General features: G+C 38.1%; 1 protein-coding gene across 1 annotated transcript in view; it reads left to right on the forward strand.

Annotated features, from left to right (window-relative positions):
• Positions 1 to 290: 290 nt before the first annotated feature.
• LOC140232534 (C-Maf-inducing protein-like) overlaps positions 291 to 27,298 on the forward strand; it is a 72,211-nt gene continuing 45,203 nt past the window's right edge. The window contains 3 exon segments of the mRNA XM_072312632.1: positions 291 to 498; positions 501 to 532; positions 17,039 to 17,167. Of these exon segments, the coding sequence (XP_072168733.1) occupies positions 342 to 498; positions 501 to 532; positions 17,039 to 17,167 (318 nt within the window). The 5' untranslated portion in view covers positions 291 to 341.

A 27,298-nucleotide genomic window follows, 5' to 3' on the forward strand; every position in this document is an offset into this window, starting at 1 on the left:
ACATGGATGGACTTGAGGAGAATGTTATGGACAGTGTGTTATGTCAGGTAAAGTAATTGAATGTCAGTACCGGTTTTGAGATGAGCACACGACGTTCCCTTACCTATTCCCACAACATTCCGAAGGGTTGCGCAGTGTTTTTCAACGTACCGTCGCCGAACGAAGTGTGTGAGAAACGACAAACAGCTGTGTTGTGCGTGTAAAATGTTCACGATACACCGGCTGCCTGCTCACTGACGACGGGACGATTTGCGTTCTTGCTTCTTGGCACCTACATTTGTATTCTCTGTTGTGACTTGGAGTTGGATATCACCAATTTTGGGTAAAAACAGAGCAGCAAAATGGGATTCTCTGGAGCATACGGTCAAGACTGTGCTGATCTGAAATACAAACTCATCCATGAAAGTAGCATTCAGGTTTGTCGGATAAACCATGCAAATACAGTCGTAAACAAAATCCTGAATATGAAATTCCTCCGGAGATGGGAAACGCATCAGCTGGTTTGGGAGACACAACAATATACTCCCGCACGGTGAGTGGTGTTTTTTGATCAAATTGGGGTCTACACTCAATAGTTCATCTACCTTTCCTTTACACCGGATAGAGTCAAATTTGTAGTCATAAACGTTAATAATAAAACCATTGTGAATTTGTGGTTTGTAGGTCTATCAATATGACAGCATGAATGGGCTGTCCTAGTCCTAGTTTAATACTAGTGACAGTGTAGGAGCAGCCGGGAGCCGCCGGGAGCCGGCTGCTCATGAATACGGTCTGCAGACCATGAATGCATGCATTGCAAGTTTGACATGTTGCTTGACAGAAAGAGAAGTCTCAAACATTTTTCAATTCAATTCAGTTTAATTGAGTCAGATCAATCACAAATACAAGGATACCGTATTCACAATCACATGGAACATGACAACTATACAATGATCTGATTAACACTAGTGTCCTGATGATAAGGACATGTCCCAAGAAGTTCAACACAAACACTTAGGAAACAGGCAACATGTGTTGGGATGCCCTGATGTATAAAAGATTCCTACATGTAACTACATATTTGTACATTGTAATAGTATGAAAATATTGGAGTAGAACCTACCTGGTACAATTGAATTGTTGTGAGGCAAAAAGCTTATCATGAATAGACTCCTAGCTACAATAGTACATGGTCTGGTCTGTGTACATGTACTAACCCCGGGGCGCTTTGAGGAATTTTGTTTGTTACATATGTACCCGTAGAATCAATAATAACTACATGTTACAAGCAAAAATATTTGCACACTTTTGTTTTTGCATCAGTTTCATGTTGCACAAAAATGTGAAAATGTCCTTTTTTGAGCAGTTTAATTAATTACCATTTCGCATGTTTCGTAAAGTATGATTTCTTGGTAATGGTAATGTTTCCACAGACTCATTTTGCTTGACTTCAATCTTATTTCCTTTATTACTGGATCATCTTCTATAAAGATGCAGAATGTTACTTCTGCAGTTTAGATTCCAGGTCTAAATCTCCCTCTAGCTACAGTGTACTTGGTAGGTTCTTTGTGTCTGTGTGCTCTGCTGGTGGTTTGAATGTTGATTCCCATGGTTGGACATGATGCAATGCAGACCAGAACTTGTCTAACAACCTTGTCTAAAGCAACATGTATCGCGTATGGACTGTTGATGTCATGACCTATGGCAGGGCTGCACACCAACCCATTTTTTTTTTTCTACAGGTCCGACCTGTCTGTTGGACCAGTAGGTACCCAGTTTTTCTCAATTGACATGTAAAATGAACATTGAGGTGAACTTGTCCTTTAAAGATTCTAGAAAATTCAATAAGTTGCTGTGAGTCAAAGTGGTATTAATTCAAGAAAAATATGGAATATTTCTCAAGACCTACAAGACGTAAGAGAAGACATCTCTTCAAAGTTACTTGTAGTACACCCTTTGAAATGAATACCTGGTAGGCAATCTGTCGTTCATTCATGTGCTTGTATGTAAGTGCCTTTTAGTTGTCAACTAGCTGTTTTGAAGAGGAAATATTTATTCTCATTTAAATACAATATGTACGTGTACATGTGGAAGAACTTCAGAACAGAAAATACTTCTCAGACAGATATCAGAATATGGAAAAATAATGCACACTTAAATGTCATGTGACAGTGTACATGTACATTACATACAGTACATGTTCTGTAGATGTGTGTAGTGCGCTGGGCATCCCCCCCCCCCCCCCCCAAAAAAAAAAACAAAAAACAAAAAACAAAAACAAAAACAAAAACAAAAACAAAAACAAAAAAAACAAAACAAAAAAACAAAACAAAACAAAGACCAACATACACCAGGACGAGATGATTGTTCTGTGTACATGCCATAAACAGAAATATCGTGTTATTCTTATTTATTTTTTTTTTGTGTGTGTGCTACTGCTCTTATGAAAAATACTCAAAATTAAATGAAATTTATGGACTGTATCATCTGTGGTTTCTTTCACTTAAAACTGCTGAAAAGGAAAATTAATGTTAACATACAGGCATGAATATGATACAAAATTCATGGTAGTTTTACCTTGCAACCAGAAGAAAATTAACCTTAATAACTGAATGTGCAAATATACTTAAATTATAAAGAAATTTAACTGACAGTAGACTGTACATGAGCACAATTTAGTTTAGCAAACAAAACCAAAACAATACAGTGCAGTGCAACAGTTATTTTCACTTTCAGGATGCCTCAAGGTAGAGACTCACTTCCTGGATATTTTATGGCATGTTGTTTTCAAAACCTTCACAGTATGGTTTACAGTACATTGTAACCACACTTCGCAAGTTTGTGACATTGAGTTTAGGATGAGGTTCCATGTGTACTTCCTGGTTACCATGCATTCATTGTATGTGATCATTATCCAGGGGAAATGTTTGTTATGCTCAGCTCTGTATGTATTGTAGCTTTACATGGGCACCATTCAACCATCTGAGCATGATTGCCCTAGGTGCTGCTGCTCCTCTTTGATTTTGTGCAAAAAATGAAGCTGTTATAAACAATACAATTGAAAATGAACTCTTGACTTGTAAATACTTAAAAAATCTGTCAGTGAGCAATTTTACATACGTATGTACCAAACTTTTTTTTTCTTTTTTTTTTTTAGAAAGTTAGTATTGTTTGGATTTTATCACATTTTGTGACTTTTGTCCTCTATAATTATCTTGATGAAAACATAGAACAATTAAAAAAAATGTAGAACTTTTCCATAGTGAAATCACCGACTGTACAAGTAGGCCTACATGCTGAAGTACACTGTACTTGTATCAGTCAAATTCAGACTTAAAACTCATTTCATAATTTACATATAGGGCCTACATGTTTATTGTTGTTTACACTTATCAGGAGCTCTTGCAGTGCAGAGTATGTACACTGTATGTTTACATACAGTAGGTTCTGCCCTTATAAATTGATACTTTACCAGGGTGGTCCACAAGTTGAAATTTGAGCATGTTGCAAGTGCTTTAATTGCGGAAATTATGCATGAATTGCACATCACAAGTGTTCATTAGTATTTCATGACTTATTTTCCCTTTTTGCTGCTTGGGTTTGATGTTCTATCTCATGTTTTGCACACACATTTTCTGAGTAGTTTGATGTTTCTCAAGTTTTGCACATTTTTTTAAATACATGTTTGATTACATTTATTTTTAGCATGTTGCAGCGACATGCTCAAACGTACTGTGGCCCACCCTGCATAATACATTATTACATTTTACAGTGACATTTTGTTTTTAAAATACATAGGTAAATGCCATAATCTAGGTTAGTTGGTTTTGTGGAGTTCCATAATTTTTTTTTTTTGTATCAAGCACCAAGATATCAAGCATACACACACACACACACACACACACACACACACACACACAAAACCCAACAACTCGAAAACAGTACATGTATATTTAACCATTTGTATCTGGACAATCTCTGAGCTCATATTTTGCCATATATACAGGGAAATGTGCATCTGTTGTTGTTGTTTTTTTAATCAGTTGTTATCAATTTGATGATCAAGCTTCCCATAAATGACACCAGTGGAAAATTACAGGGTACCTCAAAGGGAAATGGCACAAGTTATCTTCTGTATGTTGAGATATTATGTTACAAATACACAAGACAAATGCTGACTGTGTGAGGTTCTGTTAGTATTACAAAGTGCAATATTTCCGCAGCAAAGAAGAGAGCACTAGGCAAAAATCCTTCGAAGCAGAAGTAATCCCTTTTACAGAGCAACAGGCCAAGATCATGGCCACTGAGGGGACCAAGTGGCAGACCACAATGGTTTGCTCTATGAAATAGTGAGCTCTGTTGATGCAGGGAGGTGAACCTCCCTGGTTGATGGCATTGCATGCATAATCCTCACCTACGGTTGTAGTCTTTACCCTGTAAATACTAAAGTACCAATCAGAGATGGGGATTTTACTTCACATGGAAGCCAGCTGTTGATAGCAGCCCTGTTCATTTCATTGGTTTGTTTTCATAACATTTGAAGGTTGCACTATAGCCAAGGCTGTGGTTAAATGCTGCCTAGTAGTAGTATCAAAAGTTCCACCTCCCCAGTAGTATTCAAACCACATTACATAACAGCACATTTTTTTTGTTTACCGGTACTGTGGACACGACTACACATAACACCAAGCCCTTTGTTGTCATGCTGTGTTGTGGTCAAGGCTTTACCAGGTGAATGCATTTTCTCTTTTCCAGGGAATTTAGCCTGTTAACAAGAAAATGTGTAGTCTGTAAAAGCTGCAAGTCAGTCCAAATGAGAGGGAAATGGTCAAAATGATGACAAAGTTGTAACCCTCTAATTGCCAGTATAGCTCCACAGTTAGTGTTTTTACAGTACAATTTGCACATCAATATTCAATTTGATCAGATAGAGTAGAATAAAATCAGACACAGAATTTGTCAACTTGGCAGGTGTAGAACACAGGTCTGCCAAATTGACAAATTACTATCATCGAGTGTTGTAGAAACGCCCTTGACATTTGACAGATTCCACGCAAAATTGATATTTGGGATGTTTACTTGTTTAATAGTGAGTACTCTAAAGCATAGAATTTCTCTAGGGGGTTTGTCACCTGTTGAAAGTACAAGTGTGCATGGGGGGGGGGGGCAAAATGTTCACACCCCCCCCCCAAAGTTATTGTGTTGACATAACATTTGTCCACACTGTGTATACTGGGTATTACAAAGTAAATCATGTCCAGTGTACATACCAGGTACTACAAAGTACTGCAAGGCTATGCATTGACAAACAAAGCAAATAGAAATGATAACAATTTGGTCATTTGATGTGGTACTGCAGTAATGTACTGTGTGCTGTTTAGCTTCAATAGTTAAGTAGGTACAGTGTATCAGTCACTCAGTGAAATCAGACTATAGTGTGAATAGAGCTTCTTATGGAGTGTGTAACTAGTGCGTTTATGCCACAGTTGATTGGCAACACATGGTAATTTCCAAACTCGGGTTTTATTGTACCGAAACACATTGTACAGTTAACAAGATAGTTCCAGTACATGTATATCTTGTGCAAATTACATGTAAATGCGATCTTAATATGCTTTTATCACAAAATATCCAGAGGACAAAAAACAACAACAAAAAAGGGCATGACATACATGCATAATAAATGAAGCACTTGTAATTACCACTTAGTGCAAGGTGAATATCACCACTGAGAAACTGCAAGGCATTGTATCGGTATGCTTGGTTCTTACAAGAATGGTTAAAGTGCACTGTTTCCAGGATAGAGTGTGCATTAAAAATGTGTCATTGTTTTGCCTGTGCTGAGTTGTGCACTGCCAATGCTGGTGTGTGTCAACCCCCATACGAGTATTATGTAGGTGACCAACATGCCTTTTAGTGTGTGTGTGTGTGTGTGTGCTTATGGCTTATTTCGCAGTACAAACTACATGTACAAACAGAGAGATACAAGTACCTGTTCACATATATTCAGTGTGAGCTTTATGAAACTGTCATCATGTTTCAAAGTGAACTTTTGTTTTGTTTTTGCTTCATCATGGTCAGCTAACTTATCAATATTACTGAATTAGAATTATAGAGGAGGAAAAAGAAGGATTACATAAAAGTAAAGATGTGTGAGAATGTGTGTCAGTGTCAACGTGAGAAAATAACACAACAATGAACATTGCACATACCTGCACATTCATTTTATAGTGATACAGTATGTCAGAAAAAAAGAAAAGAAAAGAAAAAGACCAATAGAGATTAGATAGTGTAACTGTATTTGAAGGTACAATGTACAATGTAGATTTAAAACCATTGTTTTCTGGAACCTCATTTTAAAGGCTACAAAGGAAATACCTGACAGAGAGATTGATTGATTTGACAGATGGATGCAATGTATGTTTACATAATACGCTGTACTGCGTGTGCATTGTCCATTTTAAAGAATAACAGGTTGGCCCTGAATACATAGGGACCTAATTTGATCAAAATCATGATATATGACATTAAATGTATCATGTGATTTTAAATCAGGCAATTAAGCATAAAGAGGACTTGTAAGGTGATTTTCTGTTAGATCACCGAGTGGCATTCCACCTTGAGGTACAAATGTACACCACTTCTCTGCACATTTATAAACAATTGGTGAAAATAACAAAACAAATCTTTGATATCTGCAACAGAACTGTGTAAAAAAGAAAAAAGAAAAAAAAAAGTTATCTACTTCCCCAATAGATGCATCCATGATTCTTGAGTGTGCAGATGTGTGCATACACTCAGGGGCTGGGGGAAAGTGTGGGGTGACTGTTTTTTCTAGGAACCTGCTGCTTCTCAGGTCAAGTTTTTCCAAGGCATGTTACCTCACAGCTGCCATTATGAATCTTACGGCACGTGGTATGTAATCATGTGGTAATGAACATGTACAGCTTTTTTTTTTTTTTTTTTAAAATCCAGGGTAGCTTCTTTTTTTTTTCCCCTCAATGTGAGAACTACTTGCCTATCCATAGGAAAGTGCCACTATATCATTCACCCAGCACTGCCAGGTACCCCATTCTTACACCATGCTATTAGAAAAGAAGAAGAAATAAAAAACAAAGATGATAAAATACTTTTTGCAAAGGTGTGTACACCTGGGCAAGAATTGAACCCCACACGTGCTGTTCCAAGAGTCCACAAGTTTTTACACAGTATTACCATCCCCAGTAAACACAGTTGCATACATCTTGTCAAGCAATTTGTCAAGCTTTATAAATCTCCAGTCATGCAATTTACGTACTTGTCAAGCAAAGTTCCCAGTTTCCGTCAGATCTCATTAATAGATCTGGGCACTTCCTGTTGATCAAACTACAGCTCAGAATGTCTTCATGTAAACATGCATTTACGATTTTAGGATGCTATGAATCCTCATTTACTTTTGGGCAGCTGAAACTTACTGTTGGGCAAGTGAAATGGAAGGGCTTTCATCTGCTCTTAGCCTCATGGCCCTGCCTAAATGGCTGTGGCAGAAATTTCTTTGTACAATGAAGGCAGCCTACATGTATGCTCTTTGCATGATGCAAGGAGAAAGGAAAATATTATCATATTTCTCTGTGCATCCTTGGATTTCTGCAGGTACTTGCATTCATGTAAATGTGCCATTTGCACTATGAATCGGCTTTGTAACAAATGTATTCTTATCTATGCATATCCTCCTCCCCTGGCTGTGTACCGATGTATTCAATTCACTTTTTTTTTTTTTTCTAATTGAAGTCAGTTCACTCTTGGACTCCAGTTTGCATGCAGTAGGCCTACTGTACTGTATTTGTTGCTATGCTGGGCAAAGCCAACTAATCTGGTAGGCAGGGACAGCATCTTTAATATTTGTGATCTGAATGGCATGTAATGTATACTGTAAATGTGCTGCAGAGCTTATTTCGTTTTTGTTCGTTTTGTGTGTGTGTGTGTGTGTTTGTATATGATTGTGTGTGTATATACCTCAGTAAATGTAATGGAATAGATAATGAGCAGATACATGTATGAATGTCTATTACTGTAAAAGTGGATATTTTCGCGGGACTAATTTTTCGCGCTAGGCCGGGTCAGAAGAGTTTCGCGTGTTTTTAATTCCGCGGAATCAAGACATCACGCACAGGAACGTATGGCAAGCAAAAATATTCGCGTGTTTTTATTTTCGCGCTAGTTTCTGGTTGCGCGAAATGCGCGAAAATTTCAACACCGCGAAAATTTCCACTTTTACAGTATACTGAAAAACCCTGGCACGGCATTTTGCAAATTTTTTATTTGCATTCTGTTTTCTTATTATCTTATAACATATTTATGATCTATTTTACCAGTGCATATTTCAAAAAATATATTTCAGTATTGAACTCTTTATTCAGTGAAGCTGTAATGTATTATTTATGTTGTAAGGAGCAGAGCCCTAGGGTTTCAAAGAAATTGTGCATATTTTTTTTTTCTGACTGAGAGAGAGAGAATGTGTATGTTGGACGTCCCATGGAAAAAAATTCCTCTTGAATTTCATGAGCCATTTTGTGTGCCCAATGTTTCGTTTGCCCAGCAGTCAAATTTTGTCATCGTATGCCTCGTCTGTCATCTATCAGACTGTAGAACTGAGGTATTCCCCCCCCCCCCCCCCCCCCCCCCCCCCCCCCCGAAGATGAAGGAAGAGATGGGGTTAATTTGAAAGCCATCAGAACATCCTGATGGGGAGAACAAAGCTGGATGCTGGTTTTGATTGAAACTGATAGCTGGCCCTGTATACTAGCTACTCATCACCCCAGCCTTCTCTGGCGTATGCCTGGATAGGCAATTCATGTAAAGAGCACATTAACATATTCAGGGAGAAAAAGGAGAAGCTGAAAGCTTAAGTCTGTGGCTGTGCCACTGTATGTGTGTGTGTGTGTGTGTGTGTGTGTATGTGTGTGTGCGTGGGCTGGTATGGTTGTGTGCTTGCTTGTGTGTACGTGTGGTGTATTGGCCATTGTACTGCTGCTGCCATCATCGAGCCATGTTGTTGATCACTGCTAACAGGGAGACAGAGACCTGATACAGTCAAACACACACACACACACACATAAGTACAAACACACATACACACACACGCGAGCTTGTGTGCGCACGCACGCACACACACACACACACACACACACACACACACAAGCACAAACACACATACACATACACACACACACACACAAGCACACATGCAGGACAAATGCCCAGACTGAGAAAGAAAAATAATGCTCAGCCAATTTCAGCTATATAAGGCTGGAACATTTGTACAGCTAATTGTACAGTACATGGTACCAACTTTCTACATTTTGTTGGCAGTAGACATAGCATGGCTACCTGTCTTGCTGTGTGTTTTGTTTGCTGTTATTTTGTTCATTGGAATCACCTTTATGCTATCATGCCCCCCCCCCAAAAAAAAAAAAAAAGAGGAAAATGTGTGTGTGTGTGTGTGATGTTTTTGTAAAGTGAAACCAGTGTGAAGTACATTTGTACACAAATGTTTGAGAAAATAAACATAATAAAAATAGACAATCGTGTGTTTTTTTTTTTGGTTTTTTTTTTTTTGGGGGGGATGTCAGTATTCCTTTTTTCTTATTTGAATACATTGACATCATAAGATATATTTAGCAACAAGCATTTTTGACATTCCTCATATTTATCATTATCACAAATAGTATTACAATGAAGTAAAATCTTGCCACCAGTAAACTGAATACAGTATAGTGATGACCAGAAGTGAAAACAGTCCAGACAGAATTTGATTACAGTACTGTATACGCCGTTATTTTCGCGTACAGATATTTTCGCGAATGACGAGGTCATAAACATTTTCGCGAGATGTTGTTTTCGCTAATCGACACTGACGCTTACGATAATGCTCTATTAACAAAGCGCATGGAGACAATTTTGCGTGTTGTTAGATTCGCGATCCAACTGCAATGTGCGAAATTCGCAAAAATTAAACCCTCACGAAAATAACAGCTTATACAGTATATGATTGACAGTTCTAATTGTACACAAAAGGAAAGGCTAAATGAGAGCATTACTTTTAGTTTCAGTCAAATATCTACTTTTCTAGCATAATTAAAGAGCTCTTAACTTCCTCTTTCAGAAAGCAGGGGAATATACCCTTTTAATAGCATATTTTAGTAATAAACCCAGGGAATATATACTTTCCATAAAAAAAGGAAATTTTGTGGAATTCTCTTTATATTTTCTTTTTATTGTTTAGCATATATATGCGACATCACAAAATGTGTCTTCTTCCCATCCAGTAATAGTGGCACTGAAACTTAAGAAATTCTGAAGTTTCCTATGAATTGTCAGATTTTCCTCAAACTTTCACTAATGCTGTATTCTACTGATATTGCTGCATTTACACAATCCAAATGCATTTCGATTTCATTCCCCTTTCAGCCGATTTTAATTTGGAGAGGAAATTTGATGTGAGAAACTGTCTTTGAAACAGATGGCACATCATGTACAATAATGCAAAAGTTAGACTCTAGTCTCCATTCAACAGGGCATCAAATTTCAGTCCAAACATAAGACCATTTGATTCTTCTACATTTATATGTAATCAGCTGTTAGACACATTTTTGTTTCCCCCAATAGCTGGGTAATTGCTCTCGGATATCAAAAGCTGTCAGAGGACAGTTTAGAAACGGTGTTAGGTTGCAAAACATCGTATTTACTCAGCAATCCCGTAGATTATCTTTGCGGCTGAAATAATGGGAATCACCCAATAAGCATTAAATTCACATGAGATGTGAAAGCTATGCATGCACAGTGAATGGCAAGTTTACGCAGATCCTGCTTTATGCCCCAACAAACGTAAGCGATCGACGGAGGACAGGTTGATAAATGATTGGCTTAGCCAGGTATTGAGGTACGTACGCTTCCATCAAAATGTGGGATTACCTTGTAGGATAACTCTGATGGCAGGCACTATGAAGATGCATGGAGACTTACATCTGAAAGGTCAAATGCGGATATTGTGTAAAGGGACGTTGGCCTTTATGATGTTAACATTTTATAGCACACAATGTGGAAGCTCAATTATATAATCGGTATAAATTTCAACAATATCAGACCTATAAAACGGACAAGCAGTGATGCCTTTTATAGAAAGAGTGTTGTAGGTGCTCAATTATCAACAAAAACATGAGGATTATTTCATTAATTTATTCATTGTTTTAGCACAATGGGATAGTTTTGAGTCACTGTCATTATCACCTCTGCATATGTGTTCATATAATTGTGACCAACTTTTAGGCAAAACATTCAAAAGTAATTGTGTTACTTTCTTATTCTACCTGTACAGACCAGTGCATCCAACTTGCATGAAACTGCTACAAATTTGTTTGGCTGATGTTACATGTGTACATGAAAATCAACTCCAGCATGGTGTGATGTTGCACTCTTGTTCTAATTCATTTTCTTTCTTCAGAAGAAAAGCACAAAAATCACAAATATTCTACAATGTGGATACATATATATGTCATGCATATAAATGCTGCAGTTAAGCGTGATGTGTGCAACGTACGTCACTGTGTCCTTGACTGATGACTAATCAAATGTACGCTGATCAGTATTTTCAAGCGTTGTCTGTGCACTGCTGTTGTTTACATTTATAAACTGTGAGCAAATATTACTATGACAAGCTGACAGAATAATGATATGTAGAATTTTTGTTTTCCAATTTCAGAAGTGTACAGACATTTTGCATCAGGAAAGTAACAAGTGTACAGAATGTAAAATTGTTTTTTCTTCTGCAGCCAAAGCACATTAGATATACATTGTATATACAACATCTTGTATGAGACAAGTGAAAAGAGTTTGTTTTCGCCAAAAAAGAAGAAGAAAAGAATGCATTTGGCAGTAAAAAGAAAAGGTTTTCAGAAATCACCATCTCTCATTACAAATGAAGAAACGCTTGCTAGAGTGCGACATAACGCCTGTTCTCCTGTATGGGAGTGAGTGAATGCAGGACAACATCATCACAAATGGAGAATAGACTAAAGGCAGTGCAGATTTTGGTGTTTTTCACAGAAGATTGATACATAATTGTCATGGATGGCTCACACACTTCAAATGAAGACATTCTCGGGAAGCCAGGACAGGAAGGAATCTCAATCAAAAACAATAAGGAAAAGACACCTGGACTGTTTCTAGGCCATGTACTGAGGGAGGAGAAAACTTGAAAAACTAATATAAACAGGACAATTTGAAGGAAAGAGAGACTGGGAGGGATAGGGGGAGATATTCGTAGGAAATCTGCAGAAATGAGTCAAAGCTGCTTGATGACATTTGCAGATTGAGAAAAAAAAAACACACCAAACATTGTTAGTACTTCGAAATATGTCTATAATGTCGAATTTTAGATGTTGCTGAGTGTAAAAAATGTGGATAATAGTTTTATCAAAGTCTGTTTCTAGAATAAACGGTCACTGACCCCGCGTTCACATTGGTCCCCGCGACGCGGGGACAGCCACAAGAGATGTTATCTTTTTTACGACTGACCGTTCACATTGGTATCTCATCTGTCCCCGAGCTGTGGGGGCATTTTGGGGCTTGGAACGAGCTCTGCCACTTGAATCCAGGCATAGCGCATGCGCACATTTGATGACCACAGCTGGACGCTATCAATTGCGCCCCAAGGTCACTCTCCCCTCCAAATCTTGTCCCCGTACCCGACTTGCTTCGCGGGGACGAGGGGACAATTCCCAGCGAGCGTTCACATTGTGGTTTTTGAGGAGAAAGTCCCGCAGCTCGGGACTTTCCCCGCGTCGCGGGGACCAATGTGAACGCGGGGCATGGCAGTATATTGAGAAAATAAGTGATATCTCCCTATATTTGCAGCTTATTTGTGATATCTTTTTGTATGGTAGGGTGTCTTATGATGCAACTGAACTCTACACATATGCATCAAATGTGATAATTCGAACCTTTTTTTTAATTACTCGGCACTCTAAAAATTGCTTCAACAGACAATTGACAGAGTGGCGTGGAAAAACATCACGAGCCATCTCGTGCTACTGAGAGGATGGCGAAGCTTGGAAAATCGTGGTCGCCCACATACTGATAGCATAGGGCACATACAACCTGTAGAGAGTGAAAAGGACACACAGCTTGGATGCGATGTAATCTTGTGGTGTTCTATTAAGATGATGACACCTTTTTCTGTGGTCCACCCCTCCCTCTAGACTCCCCCTCCAGTCCCCCCCCCCCCCCCAACACACACACACTGCTCTGTGCCATCATGCAGCTTACTGGTGCTTCTCACAGTCTCATGTCTCCCTGCTCTACAAAGACTGAGCAGAAGAACCCAGAAATCATAAATCAAATATTCAAGAATTGTTGTCAGAATGGATGTTGATATGAACATACTCATATGTACTGCATGACAGACATTGTGTGTGAATGCCACCATAGGAACAGTAACACAGCAACCCAGAGTACAATATAAATGCTCAGAATTTTTTTTTTCACGGGTAGTTGTTGTAAGAGATCCTTCATATCTACTCAGGAGAAAAAAGAAAAAAAAAATACACCGGAAATACTATATTTTACTGTCAGTAATTGATTCACATAGACTTGAAGCTATGCCAAATCAGAAAAATATGATATTAGAAAAAAATAAGCCTATTTATTTGGTTGCCTACTCACTGGGCTGTATGCAGCCTCTCTCCTTCTCTCTCTCTCTCTCTCTCTCTTGTTAATGTAACTCTTTTGCAATCTCATAATATCAATAGATGGTGACAGTGTGTTCGCTTGTGTTTTAATTGAATGTCAATGAGTATTAAATACATTACCTTAGTCTATGATTCTATTTTCGGAGTGTTTCAAGTCTACTTGTTTCTTGTACACTCCCAAAGAAATACTAGTATACAATGCAAAGGAAGGTCAAGGGCCGTGATGAAGTGATGAAATTCTGATGTAGTCATAAGAAAAAAAATCTATGAAACTGAACATTTAATATCTGATATATATAAGAAATCTTTAAAAAAAATGAATATGAAGTATATGAAGGGAGGTATTATACATAACAGATATCACTTCTTTGCTGTACATGTAGCTAACCCTAGAGTAATATTATTTAGTCTTTGGGGGCAAGAACATTCTGGAATCCTTGACCTTTTCTTGCGGGAGCTTCAACAAATTTCATTGACAAATCTAAAATGTCAGAGACCCTCAAACTGTGCATGTACATATCATCTCGGATCTGTTAGAATGAAGTGTCTCTTGTTGTGTATTCAATTATTGAATTAAATGTTACAAATAATTATCTTCAAACTCATCAGTCCGTAGTGGTTGAAACATGAACTCATTTTTGCTATCATTCAAGTATCAAAATTTTTTCCCCTTAACCTTTATAGAGCCTGAAAATATTGAAATAGATTGAATTGATGTTGAATAGACCAAACCAGACTGAAACTACAATACATGTACTTTGAAAAGCTGCTGTAACATCACAAATAGTCTACTACACTGACTGTACAAGATTCTGCAAAGCTTTTTGTTTTGAGAAAGAATTAATATTAGATTTGTTTGATTTATTTTGGACGTCATAATATGGGGTGGGGGAGGAGGGGGAGGAAGTGGAAAACATTATGAAGCTGTGTTTACCGTTTGTATAATGCATTGTGTTGAGCCTTTGAAGTTGAGAACAAATCCCAGGGACCTACCAGTAAATATCAGAAAGTCGTACAATACCTACATACTTTGCCTTTTAAGTGACCTTCACTGTCGGATTGGATGGTTCAGACTCAGAAGCTTGATTTCAATGTTAATGTCAAAAGGCTACTGCGCGGGAGCCCTCTGCGTAGATTGTCCGTTTTGCGCTCATCACGTATTGCTGTCGATCCTCTCCTTCCTTTCCATTGTATAATTTGCAAAGCATGCTGATTTGAGGACAGTTCATCTATCAGACTTTTGATATGCTAACAAGTTTGCTTATAATTTTTATGTTGTTGATGTTCAAAGGGTATTCCACTTTTTATACATTATGTATGCAAATGATTTGACTCTTTCTTTTTTTTTCAAAACTGTGGCTTTCAAGCCTTAGTTGAGATTATGTGACCATTATTGAACCCCTTTTGTTAAACGTCTGTGACAGGGGTCAAATATCACAATCTTGAAAGAATAAATCCACTCTAAAATTTAATGAATTTCATAGGAAAGAAAAAAAAAATCCCTGTAGCACAATGCAAAAATGAACAAAATTTGATAAGAAACAAGGAAGTTATGACAATTAGAAATTTCAAAATTTTTCTGAAAACACTTCTTGACCATTCGTTATGAATATTCAAATCAGCAAGTTGATGATGTCATGCCCTCATAATCACTTGTTCATTTCATTTACAGAAATGAAAAAAGTGTCATATTTCGGCTGTATGAATATAGAATTTGCCTTAAAGCTACCACAAATAAAAGATGTTATTAGAAACTCCGATATATTTTGGTATGGAAGTAGGCTTTTACCTGTATTAGCTAAATGTAAGAATTTTTCCAAATTGCATATATAACATACATGAAAAATTGTGAGGGCATGATATCATCAACTTGCTCATTTGATTATTCATATGGATTAGTCAAGAAATGTTTTCTGAAGAAATGTGAAATTTCAAAATATCATATCTTCCTATTTCTTATCCAATTTTTGTCACTTTTGGAATATTCTGTAGGGAATTTTTTTTCTCTTTCTTTTAGAGATTTTTTTTTTTTTTTTTGATGGGTTTCCTCTTTAACAACATTTTATGTGTGGATGCAGAACGTAAAAAGGAACATTAGAAGAGATCAAGAAGCGGAAACTAACTCCATGAAAGATTACGTGCAAGCAGAGTAATGATGAAACAAAATGTATTACAATTTGAAGGTCATTATGGCATAACTTGGCAATATATCAGTACCTGAAACTAGCTGTCATTACCTTGTGACCACCGTTTATAACCGTGAAAGATAGATGATCCAAACCTTCAGGGATAAGTATACAAGACAGTTCATGATGATCATATTTATTTTGTAATTGTGATTTGAAGGGTGGCATGTACCATATATTTTCAACGACAGTGCTTTGAAGTTTGATAATGGGTTATGAATAATATATTTCTTAAAAAAAGTTTGCAAGTATAGGTAGTTTTTTGGTATAAGGAGCAGAGACATAAACAAATGGTCTTTCAACAGAATGTAAAATTAGAGATTGTCCTCTTTTAAGCAGTATCATGGAAAGTAAGAAGGAAATTGTGTGATAGTCATGCAAGCAAGATGGCAATTTGAGAGTCACATTTAGTAAACCGTGTGAGATGAATTACTGTTATTTACCACAGCTCCTAACTCTCCTTTCTGTTGATTTTTTCCACTTAAATATTTTCTGATTCATCTCAAAGTGCTGGACAGATATCATTATTACTATTCAGTCATCAAAGCTTTGGGTTTTTTTTTCTTTTTAATATTGGTGATCTTTCCCTTAATGTATGGCAGAGGGTTGTTGTCAACACTGAATTGGCTAGCATCCCATGTTCTGGCATAATATACCAGTAATCAGAGTGTGGAAGGAGCATAGTACATGGAACATGTACATAGCATATCTGTATATCTTGGCACGGAGCAACAGATTTCCTGTCTGATAATGTTTCTCTGTCATTGATACTGTCAGTACAACTACAGTTGTACTGCCAATGTTAATGGCAATGATAATGATATTGAAAGCAATGATAATGGTAATAGCATTTGAAATCATGACATCATGTCATTGTTACCATCCTTATTGTTTAGTTATTACTATTGTCATTATTGTTGTCATCTGTATTATATTGTCCATTATTCAATTTCATTTCATGGCAATATACAGTAGTGTGCATTATGTTATACGCTTGAATGAATGAAGTATGCAAAAAAAGTGTCATTGAAAAAAACAACAACTTTAAGTAAGTGTATCTCTTATATAGTGAAGTTTGAGTCTTTTTTATGTGAATTAAACATGACTTTTTTCTGTATCTTTTGTCTCACACATCCATACCGACAGCCACAAGGTTACATGGAGTGCCCAGTCCCATATGGTATTATACATGACATCCACGCGCTATCCCGATGGGAAGCCGGGCAGAACGCCTGTCTAAGAATCGTCCTCAGCACAGGATCAGTATTGCTGCAGGTGAGTGACACAGGAGAAGTGGCAACGAGATACCAGTTTGACTGAGCTGTGTACAAATGTGTATATTATTTTGTGTATACATACATGTGTGTGTTCTCATGCTTACATATACTTTTAAATGGAGTAGCCCTAGATATCCCCTCCGCCTGCACCATTTGCATAACAAATAAAGAAAAAAGAAGTGTCTAAGACAAAATCTACTTCTGTACCTTTACAATCTTTACTTCCAAATGTACCTTTTTTTCTCTCTTTGAAGTTGTGATGAAGTATAAGTTGTGGAGTATGAACAATACCGTTTCATCCTGAGATGCCAAACAGAAGATTCCTTTCTTGTCTGATGGAATATAAAAGACATGTGCAGGTTTTGTGAAAGGGCTAGCTTCCGTAAACATCTGTATTGCTGGGTATAAAATTCTTGGTTTATCGCAAAAAAAATCTTTGACTACATTCATATGAAAGTTTATATTTTTCTGCATAATTGTTTTGCAGCCTTCTGTGCCTCTAAATACTGTACTAGATGGTTTGCATTCAGAAAAAAAATTGTGGTATAAGTATATTTGATATTATGATGATGATGATGATGATGATGACAATGATGATTATTGCCATTTCATCCCTATCATCATCATCAGCATTGTTTTTTAGTATGAGGACTGTAGAATTCTGAAAGTGATGTGCATAATTGATCGCCTCCTGGCATGCTGCCTAGCTACTCAGTAGTATCATTTTGCTCAAGTTCACAAAGGAAGCAAGATGGCTATCTCAAGAGTGTCTGGCCCCTATCACTTTCTCTACTTAAGTGGTGTTTTTTATTTGTATCCTCTCTTGAATAGCTTGAAAGTGATAGTTAACCATTGGCATGGAATATTAATGATAAGGGTCTCCCTTCTGAGAGCTGAATAACTTTCACATTGCATGGCATTGGGCATTGAAGACATACTTATTTCTCACCAAGTGCATTGTATTTGCAGAGTGGGATATCAGTTACAGAAAAATTTACACTGCTGCTTAGCTGCATAGTTGTTTTACTTGACTTTCCATGCATTACAATGGATATTTCAGGGATCCTTTAAGCAACTCAGATGAAAATTGTATGCAATTTTCCCCATATCATTAATGTATGTTGGAAATTGCTATTGTTGCTGAAATCATCTAAAATTTAGTTCATCATGAGAGATGGGAACCAAAGCAGTCTTTGTCATCATTCCCAAAGTTTAGATATCTCATAGCACTCTGCTAAGCAGTTTTGTGAAAAAAAAGGGCCAAATATTGTTGTCTGCAAACAGCAGGACCATTTGTATTGCAGTTGCATATGTGACCCGCTACAACAAAATGATCCTAAAGTCGGGCGAGGTCGATTATTTGAAAATTGCATGACACAATTCCCTAATCTTTTTGCTTTAAATTGATATATAACACGTCTTATAAAAATAATCGGCTACGGAGATATCGATGTTTAAAAGAGAGCATGTCAAGACGTCTAGGAAATCACTGTTTCGAGAAAAGCGCCCTAAAAGTTCTCATTGCGACGCAATCACAATCAAGAGACACGCAAGTCAGTATTCACCTCCGGACAATAGAAGTTAAGCCCTAGCAACCTCCGAAATGCTTAGGCATAGCGCAACCCGCCCGCACGCACCAGTCGACTGGGCAGTGTGCGAGCTTCACGCTTCGGTTAGCGGCAAGCAGCAAACTGACCAATGAGATCACTCTGGTCGTTGTTAGGGGCGGAGCCTATGTGTGGCGCTCAATCCAAATGTTCGAACCAGTTTCTGCTTCGTTGAAACGCCAAAAAAACATGGCCCAGAAAAACGCTATTTTTTGGTCTTTCCTTTCATCATTTTGCTTCAAAATTTCGACAGATGATAGAAAACATGTCACACTCTAATAATATGTCAAATTCAGAAAATCGGAAGTTTTGACCAATTTTGATGCTGTAACTTCAAACTCGATTTTCACGGCTTCGACCGTGCGCGACTTTAGGACCATTTTGTTGTAGCGGGTCACATATAGTAGCAAGGCTAATCACTCGTGCTTAACACAAAAGCGTAGCCAAGCGCATTTAATAAGTACATGACTGTAGGCACATGTCCTCATACATAGGGTGTTCATACCAAAAAGAGGGCAGTCTGGATGCCCTAAAAGGGCTGTTTGGCACTATGAGGGCAGTTTGGATGTTATAAAGCTGCGTGGGGCACGAGCAATTGTTGAATCTACAGTCTGTGATTTCAACCAATCAAAATTGAGAATCAACCAAATGAGGTATTTGATAGTATATTTATTTTGCACTGATTACAGATGGGTGAATGTAATGACTATGTTAGTAGTTGATATATATTGTAAAAGTGATTAACTGAACATTCAGCAGCTAAATCATTCCGTACTACATGTAAGAGTTGTGTACTGTTAAGCATTCTCCTGGCTTATTAGAAGGCATAGGGTGTTGACATGCTAAGCATTTGGCTCGTGCTTCGCAAGCAATTGTTGGCGCTGTAACATTATCAACCTTTGAAATAGTGGATGTACGTATATAAGTCTAACATTATGCAAACAATCAGATAGCACGGTTGAGTCTCAATGAAAGTGCATTAAGCAGTTGTGAAACATGCACTGACTTTTCAAGAATGTGAGACTGATACTGATAAATTGTAGACAGTGAAAGACGTGAAAAGAAATTGTGAGACAGACCAATTATTCTCTGCAACGAAGGAGATGTTCCCTGTAAGAAGTTTAACTACCAGGTACTTCGTTTTAGTTGGCTGACTTCATTCAAACACTTTACTGTAAAACCAAAAACATTCCCGGCATTGAAACTTTCACGAATTGCCACTGGCATTCAATGCATTGTGTAGACAAGAACTCTTGTATACATATTACTTTCACAAGTCTTGGCTCCTCATGAAATTTGCAAAGTTTTGTACACGCAAATATTTCTAGTTTTACAGTGTTCATGTCCTCTGCTCCTCCTCCCCTTCCCCCCCCCCCCATGCACAATACGCAAACAGGAAAATCAAAGTGGCAATTTTGCAAGTCCGTACCCACATTAGCAATGATTGTCTTTCTCATTCGACAAGTTTCATCCCATCTACCAAAAAATAATGAGAAAGTATAAAATGAATAAAAGCAAAAGCAGATACACACGCACATAGATGCTTTCCACACTCATCTGAATTCCCATCAAAAAAAAAAAGTTTTTGATATGCCCTCACCTAGAAAAGATATGTGTATATTAGCTGGTTAAGGCATTACAGATACTGTCTCTAGGCGTTTTCACATCAGCTCGATAAAAATCCAAGCTTGAGATATTTTTCGTGATCGCAAATTAGCGTGCTATTTGATTTCCTATTCACATCAGCCCGAACATTATCAAATAGCGCGCTAGTTCGCATTAATTATCCTGCTATTTCGGAAATTTCCCGAGTTGGACTCGAGAAATTTTCTCGATCAATTAGCGCGCTAATTTGTATTCATATCAAATAATGGGCTATTTCGTGATCGGGTTAATTTCCCAAGTCAGAAAATAGCGCGCTATTTCGAAACATCAGGCTGATGTGAAAACGCCTACTGTGTGTTGGGAAGGTATGGATAAAAGGTAACTATGCTTGAAATTCGTGCAATGTCTTGTTATCTGGACGCATATCAGTCGCCGTCATACCAACTCTCAGATAAACGATTGCCACACGATGCAGCGCATGTGCCGCGATAATGAGTGTTTACTATGGAGCCTTCTGGAGAGCTTTCCACATGCGCCGAAATGTGAGCCGCCGCTAGAAATGTAGAACGCACACCTGTGACAGCATCCATGATTGTCCGGCATGTGTCATGATGTTGACATTACCCAAGTGTTTAATACACTGCTGTGAGTAATTTTATGCTCCCACCCCACACACACGCACAATACTCATTCCATTCAGGAATTTGTTATGCCAATATATGGACAGTCAGAGTCAACATTGTTGTCAGTTCTTATCCAAGTACAGTAACTTGTGGTATAATTGTTTTGAGTGGTAGTCATATTGACTCAGATAAAGTGCCTGGTGTTGCCAATTCTTTGGGTCAGTTTTTCGGCAGTCAAATTGCCTATTTAGTTAAGATTTGATAGTGATGCATATCATATGCTTTCAAAAATCGTATTTTCGGCTCATTGTCAAATAGGGAATGAAAATAAGGAGGTGAGGTTTTTTTGTTTATTTTTTTTTTGCTGATTTTTTTTAATCTTGTCAAATCTGATGAATTCACAAATCAAGCTGGCATGCACAGTTCATTCGACCAGGAAAGGGAAATCTGAATGAAATGTGCCTCCTGTCACTGCAACTTATGCAATCATTGTATTGAATGTACGTACTCCGAGAAATGCAGTGCCTGCGGTACAGATTGTATACATAATTCCATATAAACCGGTAATCAGAAGGTATGTTCAGAGGGTGATCCTTATCCTCGAGGATAGTTCTATGAGGCGGCAATTGTTGCACAGTCGATTTCATGGATGAAATTACTGATTTTGTAACGAAATCAACCATGCGGCACTTGGCTTCCCATAGAACTTATCCTGGAGGTTAAGGATCACCGTCTGAACGTAACTAATGATTGATGTGATTGTCACCTGATTTCTGTTTGATTGTATCGGTGAAAAGATGGGGTATGTATTTAACAAAATGTTTGACTGAATTGCGCTATCAATCTAGTATGTGTGCCTCATTTGTAGGTCATGGAAGTACATGGTGAGGGTGAGTATCTATCACAAGGCACTATACACCAAAATGTCCACTGCTGGGGCATGAAAATGCTAATTGGGAACTTCCTCAGAGCTCAGAGTATGTAGGATCATAATCTCTTTGACCCAAGAGCATTATAGACGAATGATGTGTCAGTCATTCAACAGGGTTTGTATTCCCTGTAGATGATATTAGGCACATTCACACTCACAGGAAAAGCTTGATTCATATCAAATTCAAATCATACTTCTTTTCTGCTCTTGTTTGCACATACACAGGCAAAAGAAATTGCAATCCAAATCACATTACGAAGGAAAAATTGTGACCCAAAATCATTGGTTCGAGTGAGACCAAACTGTGCGTGTGTGAATCTTGGAATGTGACCTGACTTTGACCCGACTGTCTTGCACACACCTTTAATTGTGGGATATACAAAACTGGTTCCATTTTGTAAAGCATTCTTACATACTTTGCAGTGCAAATAATCGTGACTACTCTGAAAGAGCATGACGGTTACAGAAACATTACACTTTTAGTGATGCATGGATTGTGATTTGAATGTCGCTAATAGTCGCAATTATTATGTCCACACGCTTTAAAAAAAATATTGTGTTTTTTTTTTTGCGTCAATATTCCAGTCATGATGAAAATAATCGTGCTTGTCAGTGACTATGTGAACAGGCCTTTTGTGAAAAGGTGATCTCTCCTCTATGGCTCACAGCTAACTTTAGCACAGAGTTGTCAACCTAGCGGATTGTTCATAAGCCAATAATGGGGTGCTGCCAGCGTTGACCATGTCATCGAGTATGTCTACAGACCACAACATCCTGTCTTCTTTCCCCTGCAGCCTTCCGTGCCAGTAATATAGCCTTCTTCGAGCCTAATTAATTGGTAATTTATCCTTCGCAACCAGCAATCTGCATACATAGTGCATACATCCCTTGTGGTGTGGTTATGTTTTGTTTTGTTATGTGTTGGTTCTCACGCCATCTCTGCATTGCGATGCTACTGGCAATTTATGTGTGCGTGGTCTGTGTCGAATCTCTCCATGCACAATCGGGCTATTTCTTGTAAACACAAGAACTGATTGTTCACAAGAGAGTGATTGCAGTTACGAGGAATAAATCTCCGTACAGGCTCTCGTATGTCCATCCGTACAAAAGACGTGTCTTCATCAAACCGAAATTCAAACTAGCGGGCTATTTTGTGGTTTAGGAAAATAGCCCTGATAATAAGAATGCGCGTCTTCATCCACTCGAAAAGTCCCGCTTTGGAAATTAGCCCAGAGTTGATGCATGCATACTACTTTGCATAATTACTCGGCTCGCGCACAGCCACAGAACTCTGCGTAGAGTTCTGTGGGCTCTGATCAGGATGCGGTTCGAATGATGGGATCAAGAAACGTTGCTCTGATGAACACAGGTCTAAAGATGAAGGGATTTAGGTTTACTGGAGAGTCGGGTCAAGGGGAACTCAGTATACAAATGATGCACAGGACAGAGTGGATCAATGAGAATTAGGTGTTCGAGTCTAACTTTGAAACTAAACGTTTAAACCCATTAGCATAGCGAGTAGGTTTTAGACTGTTTCTAAAGTTAAATGAGAGCATCCAGTTCTCACCAATCCACGAAATATATAAAATGGGTCTGTAAATTCATGAAATTCAACCTTTTACACACACATCCAGTACACCTGCAACACTATACAAGGCTTGAGCTCTGATGTAAACGCATTTCAAAACGGCATTGAATTTATCTACTTTCAGAAAGGGGATTGTGATCTCCAGTGTGCATCAAATTACCCTTTGAATAGTGTTTCAAGTTGCTATTTCTAAATGCATTTGAAAACATGGTTGCGTTTATCTATCCCTTGAAAATGCCTCACACACATTCAGGATTGCGATTCTACCTCAGAAAATATTTAGATAAACACAACCTAAGGTGTTCGGTTGTGTGTTTATTTTTGTACATGGCTGTAGGGTAACATGCGATATGATAATATTGATTGTTCAACAGTTGTGGCATACTCAAATTGTGAGATTTTTTAAAACCTTTTTCCCAGATGTGGGGCTTTAATATATATTGGTGCTACTTTAATTCAAAACATCTCTCCCGATTGGGGATCTTCCTTACCTATTTAAATCTGGAAGGCTATGTGCGAATATGTTGATGTCTATGATATATCATCAGCAGACACAAGAAGGCAGTTGTTGCGTTTACACGATATTTGTAATCTTTGACGTTTTAGATATTGCCGATTAACTTGTAGTTTTAACCCGTTCCTTCCGCATTCCTACTTGAGCCTTCAATGCCCCCAAACAGGATTTCTTTTTTTGCCCTTCGACCAGATGGTTGATAAACCGCCTGTGCAAAAGCAGTCAAGCGGTAAATGTATCCCCTTTCCATGGTCAACTACATGTGCCATTGAACCCTGAAAATATTGATCAGGTGCTAGGTATGAAGAGAGTGTGCCCTGATGGGCTCTTAAACAAAATCTTTTATTATACACAACACAAAGCACCTGAATGGGGTCAGTGAAACCATGGAGGTACAAAAGATGTCTTTCTTTGTACCTCCATGGTGAAACCAAAATCTACTTAGCTCAGCCTTGATTGCCATATTGTACATCTTCATACAAGTTTTACAGCAAAACAAGGGCACACTACAAGTGTACATTGGATGGAGGGTATATGATGCTGTGATACACACAGATTTCCTACGGAAAAAGAACAAAAACTGATAGAAGAAACTCTAATCTTTCTATCAAAGTCATTATTCTGGACAGCATACTAAGTAACTAGACAACCTAAACCCTTGTCTACATTTTCGTACTTGCCAACATTTTCATTTGAGAAAGCAGTAGAATCCAGGATGCGTATGCGAGCAGCGCTAGCTTGAATGCTAATGAAATCTTTCAAAAGCGGTAGTCTACTGCCAAATGCAGTAGAGTTGGAAAGTATGCATTTTAGGAATCTGGGCCCTGTTTTATGAAGAGTTAAAATTGATTATATAGTTGATTTCAACTGTAAGTCTATGGCAGTCTGTGTGATAAGGAAATTTAAAATCGATTTTATCTCTTGATAAAACGGGGCCCTGGTATGATACCAGTTTCCCCGTATATCAGTTGATGCCACAGGAACCTGGTATATCAGGTTACCATAAGGAACAGGATAAAATATGTTGCACGTCCATAAGACACCTAATCTGATGGGTTGAATTTTCGAGCAAGAGTCCCACTCAGTGATTTAACCACAGAACTGGAAGAAATAACACATGCAGCGCTAGTGATAAGCCTGATAATGTACAGTAGTGTACTACGAACACTAGAGGGTGACATTGAATCTGAGGGGGAAAGAAGGGTTCACACTAACTTTTCAGATAGTTGATCATCGTGTCCACACAATACTAAATTTCATGTATGAGTGGGACACCCCTCCCCCCCCCCTCCCGAGACTTACGATGTATGGATAGAACGTAAACCCTTTGTGGTTCTAATCATTGACAAATCTTTCAGATTGCTAACTTTTGAAAGATTCTATATGGGGCTAAACTACAAGCTAATCATCGAAGATTGAAATTTCGAGCTAATCTTCAACTTTAGAAACATCGTGTGAATGTAACTAGTGTCTCTACTTTTGACAGGAATGTGAAATTACCACCTCTTCACAGTGCAAACGGAACAAAGTCTTCTGTACTTGAGTGAAGCCCAGGTTGATTACCAGACTGAAATAACTGTGTTGTAGAAACTATGCTTGGTGGTAGTGTGTGTTTAGTATTTTTCTTAACCCGTTGAGGACGAGTCCCGAGTATACTCGGGCAGGTGTCTGTGGGAAATGCGTGTTGTAGCAAAATCAAACCATCCTCAATGGGTTAATTGAAGTGAAATCTTAATTTACCTGATGCAGAATTTCTGAGAAAGGAGTAAGTGTTTCCCTGTTATAGATTCTCCAGTAAAGATTTGTGGCAGTCTATCGTTTGACAGTAATGGTGTATAATAGCAGTAGGCACAGCTGCACACCAAACGAGATGTTAACTCTTGTTTGCAACTCTCAATGGGTGCATTTATCAACTCACGTCTGGTGCAGAATAAAGGTTTCCAAACAACTTTCAGGAAGTTTTGGGCAGTTGATAAACACAAAGCTATTTCGATTATGGGGTCGGAAACATGTTTCTGAAAGGCAAAAAAAAAAAAAAAAATTTGATTGCAAACATGTTTGAGCCAGAAGCACCTTTCTTTAGAATTGATAGACGCAGAGTCGTTATGAAACCTGTTAACGTATAGCTCGGCATGCCCATGACAACCACTGCCAACTACACATCTCCCTTTAATAGGTCAAACTGCTCAATGGCGCTGGCAATGACAAGGCCTCCCAGTCGATTTATGACACAGTTGATATATGCAACAACTCAAGAAATGCAATCCGAATCCGAAAGGCGTAACTTGCAAATGTGTTTTTATAATGGGTATTGAAACATGTTTCAAACTTGGGAAAGATGATAAATGAAGTCAATAATTACAAATCTCAATACTACTCATTAATTCTTACCTTCATTTTATCTTTCAATCCTTAGCCTGGTATGCATTAAAACTGGCTGATGCCATTATCAGATTCGATCTCCCATGCCCTTCATTCACACCAAACTCTATTCATGTTGATTTTGATGGAGGACGTTTGCAGTATGATCATACAAGCGTTCCATCAAATTCAAAGAGGATTTGAGTACAGAGTGTCAGTCTGTGGTTGTGCTGGTATAGATTTGAATTCAGTGCCAAAGTCATATTGTTTTGTTGATTTGTTTGTGTGCCCGTTTTTTTCTCACATTAAATTTGAAACTTTTTCCCCCCTGTAGAGCAACCAAAATAACAACTGCTTTTCGAGGCAGTCATGGGTATTGAGAAAAATACAATTCCTTTGGATGGCACTAAGAGGTCAAGCGCTAGAGAAGGCTGAGCAAAGAAATATATGGCTTCTATATAGACGCTATTGTCACACTGATCAGAAGAGTAGGGACAGTGAGTTTCTATTTATAATCAGGCATCTTACATAATTCTGATAATCTAAAATTCTATTTCAGATGCATTCAATAAATAAGATTACGCTTTGCCATAGACTTCGTACACGTTAGAAAAAAAGTTCTGTTTACATGAGATTTCATTTCCGTGACTTCTGTCCATTTCCTGCTTTTGTGCAGAATTGCTGTCCGTACAACAGCATTTTTGTTTTGTTTTGTTTTTTCAAATCCACTATGGCAGAATACTTGGCAGCAGGGCCTGGAAAGAAGCCTTACAAAGCAGGCATAACAAGCACAAAGAGCAACCCCTGCCATTTCCCCTATAAAAACCGAAACCCAAACCCTTCAACTTCGCAGCTTCTATTGTAACTCAGCAATATGGGACGATAGGAAAGCGGTGCACC

Source organism: Diadema setosum, chromosome 9 (genome assembly GCF_964275005.1).
Source record: "Diadema setosum chromosome 9, eeDiaSeto1, whole genome shotgun sequence".
Taxonomy (NCBI): Eukaryota; Metazoa; Echinodermata; class Echinoidea; order Diadematoida; family Diadematidae; genus Diadema; species Diadema setosum.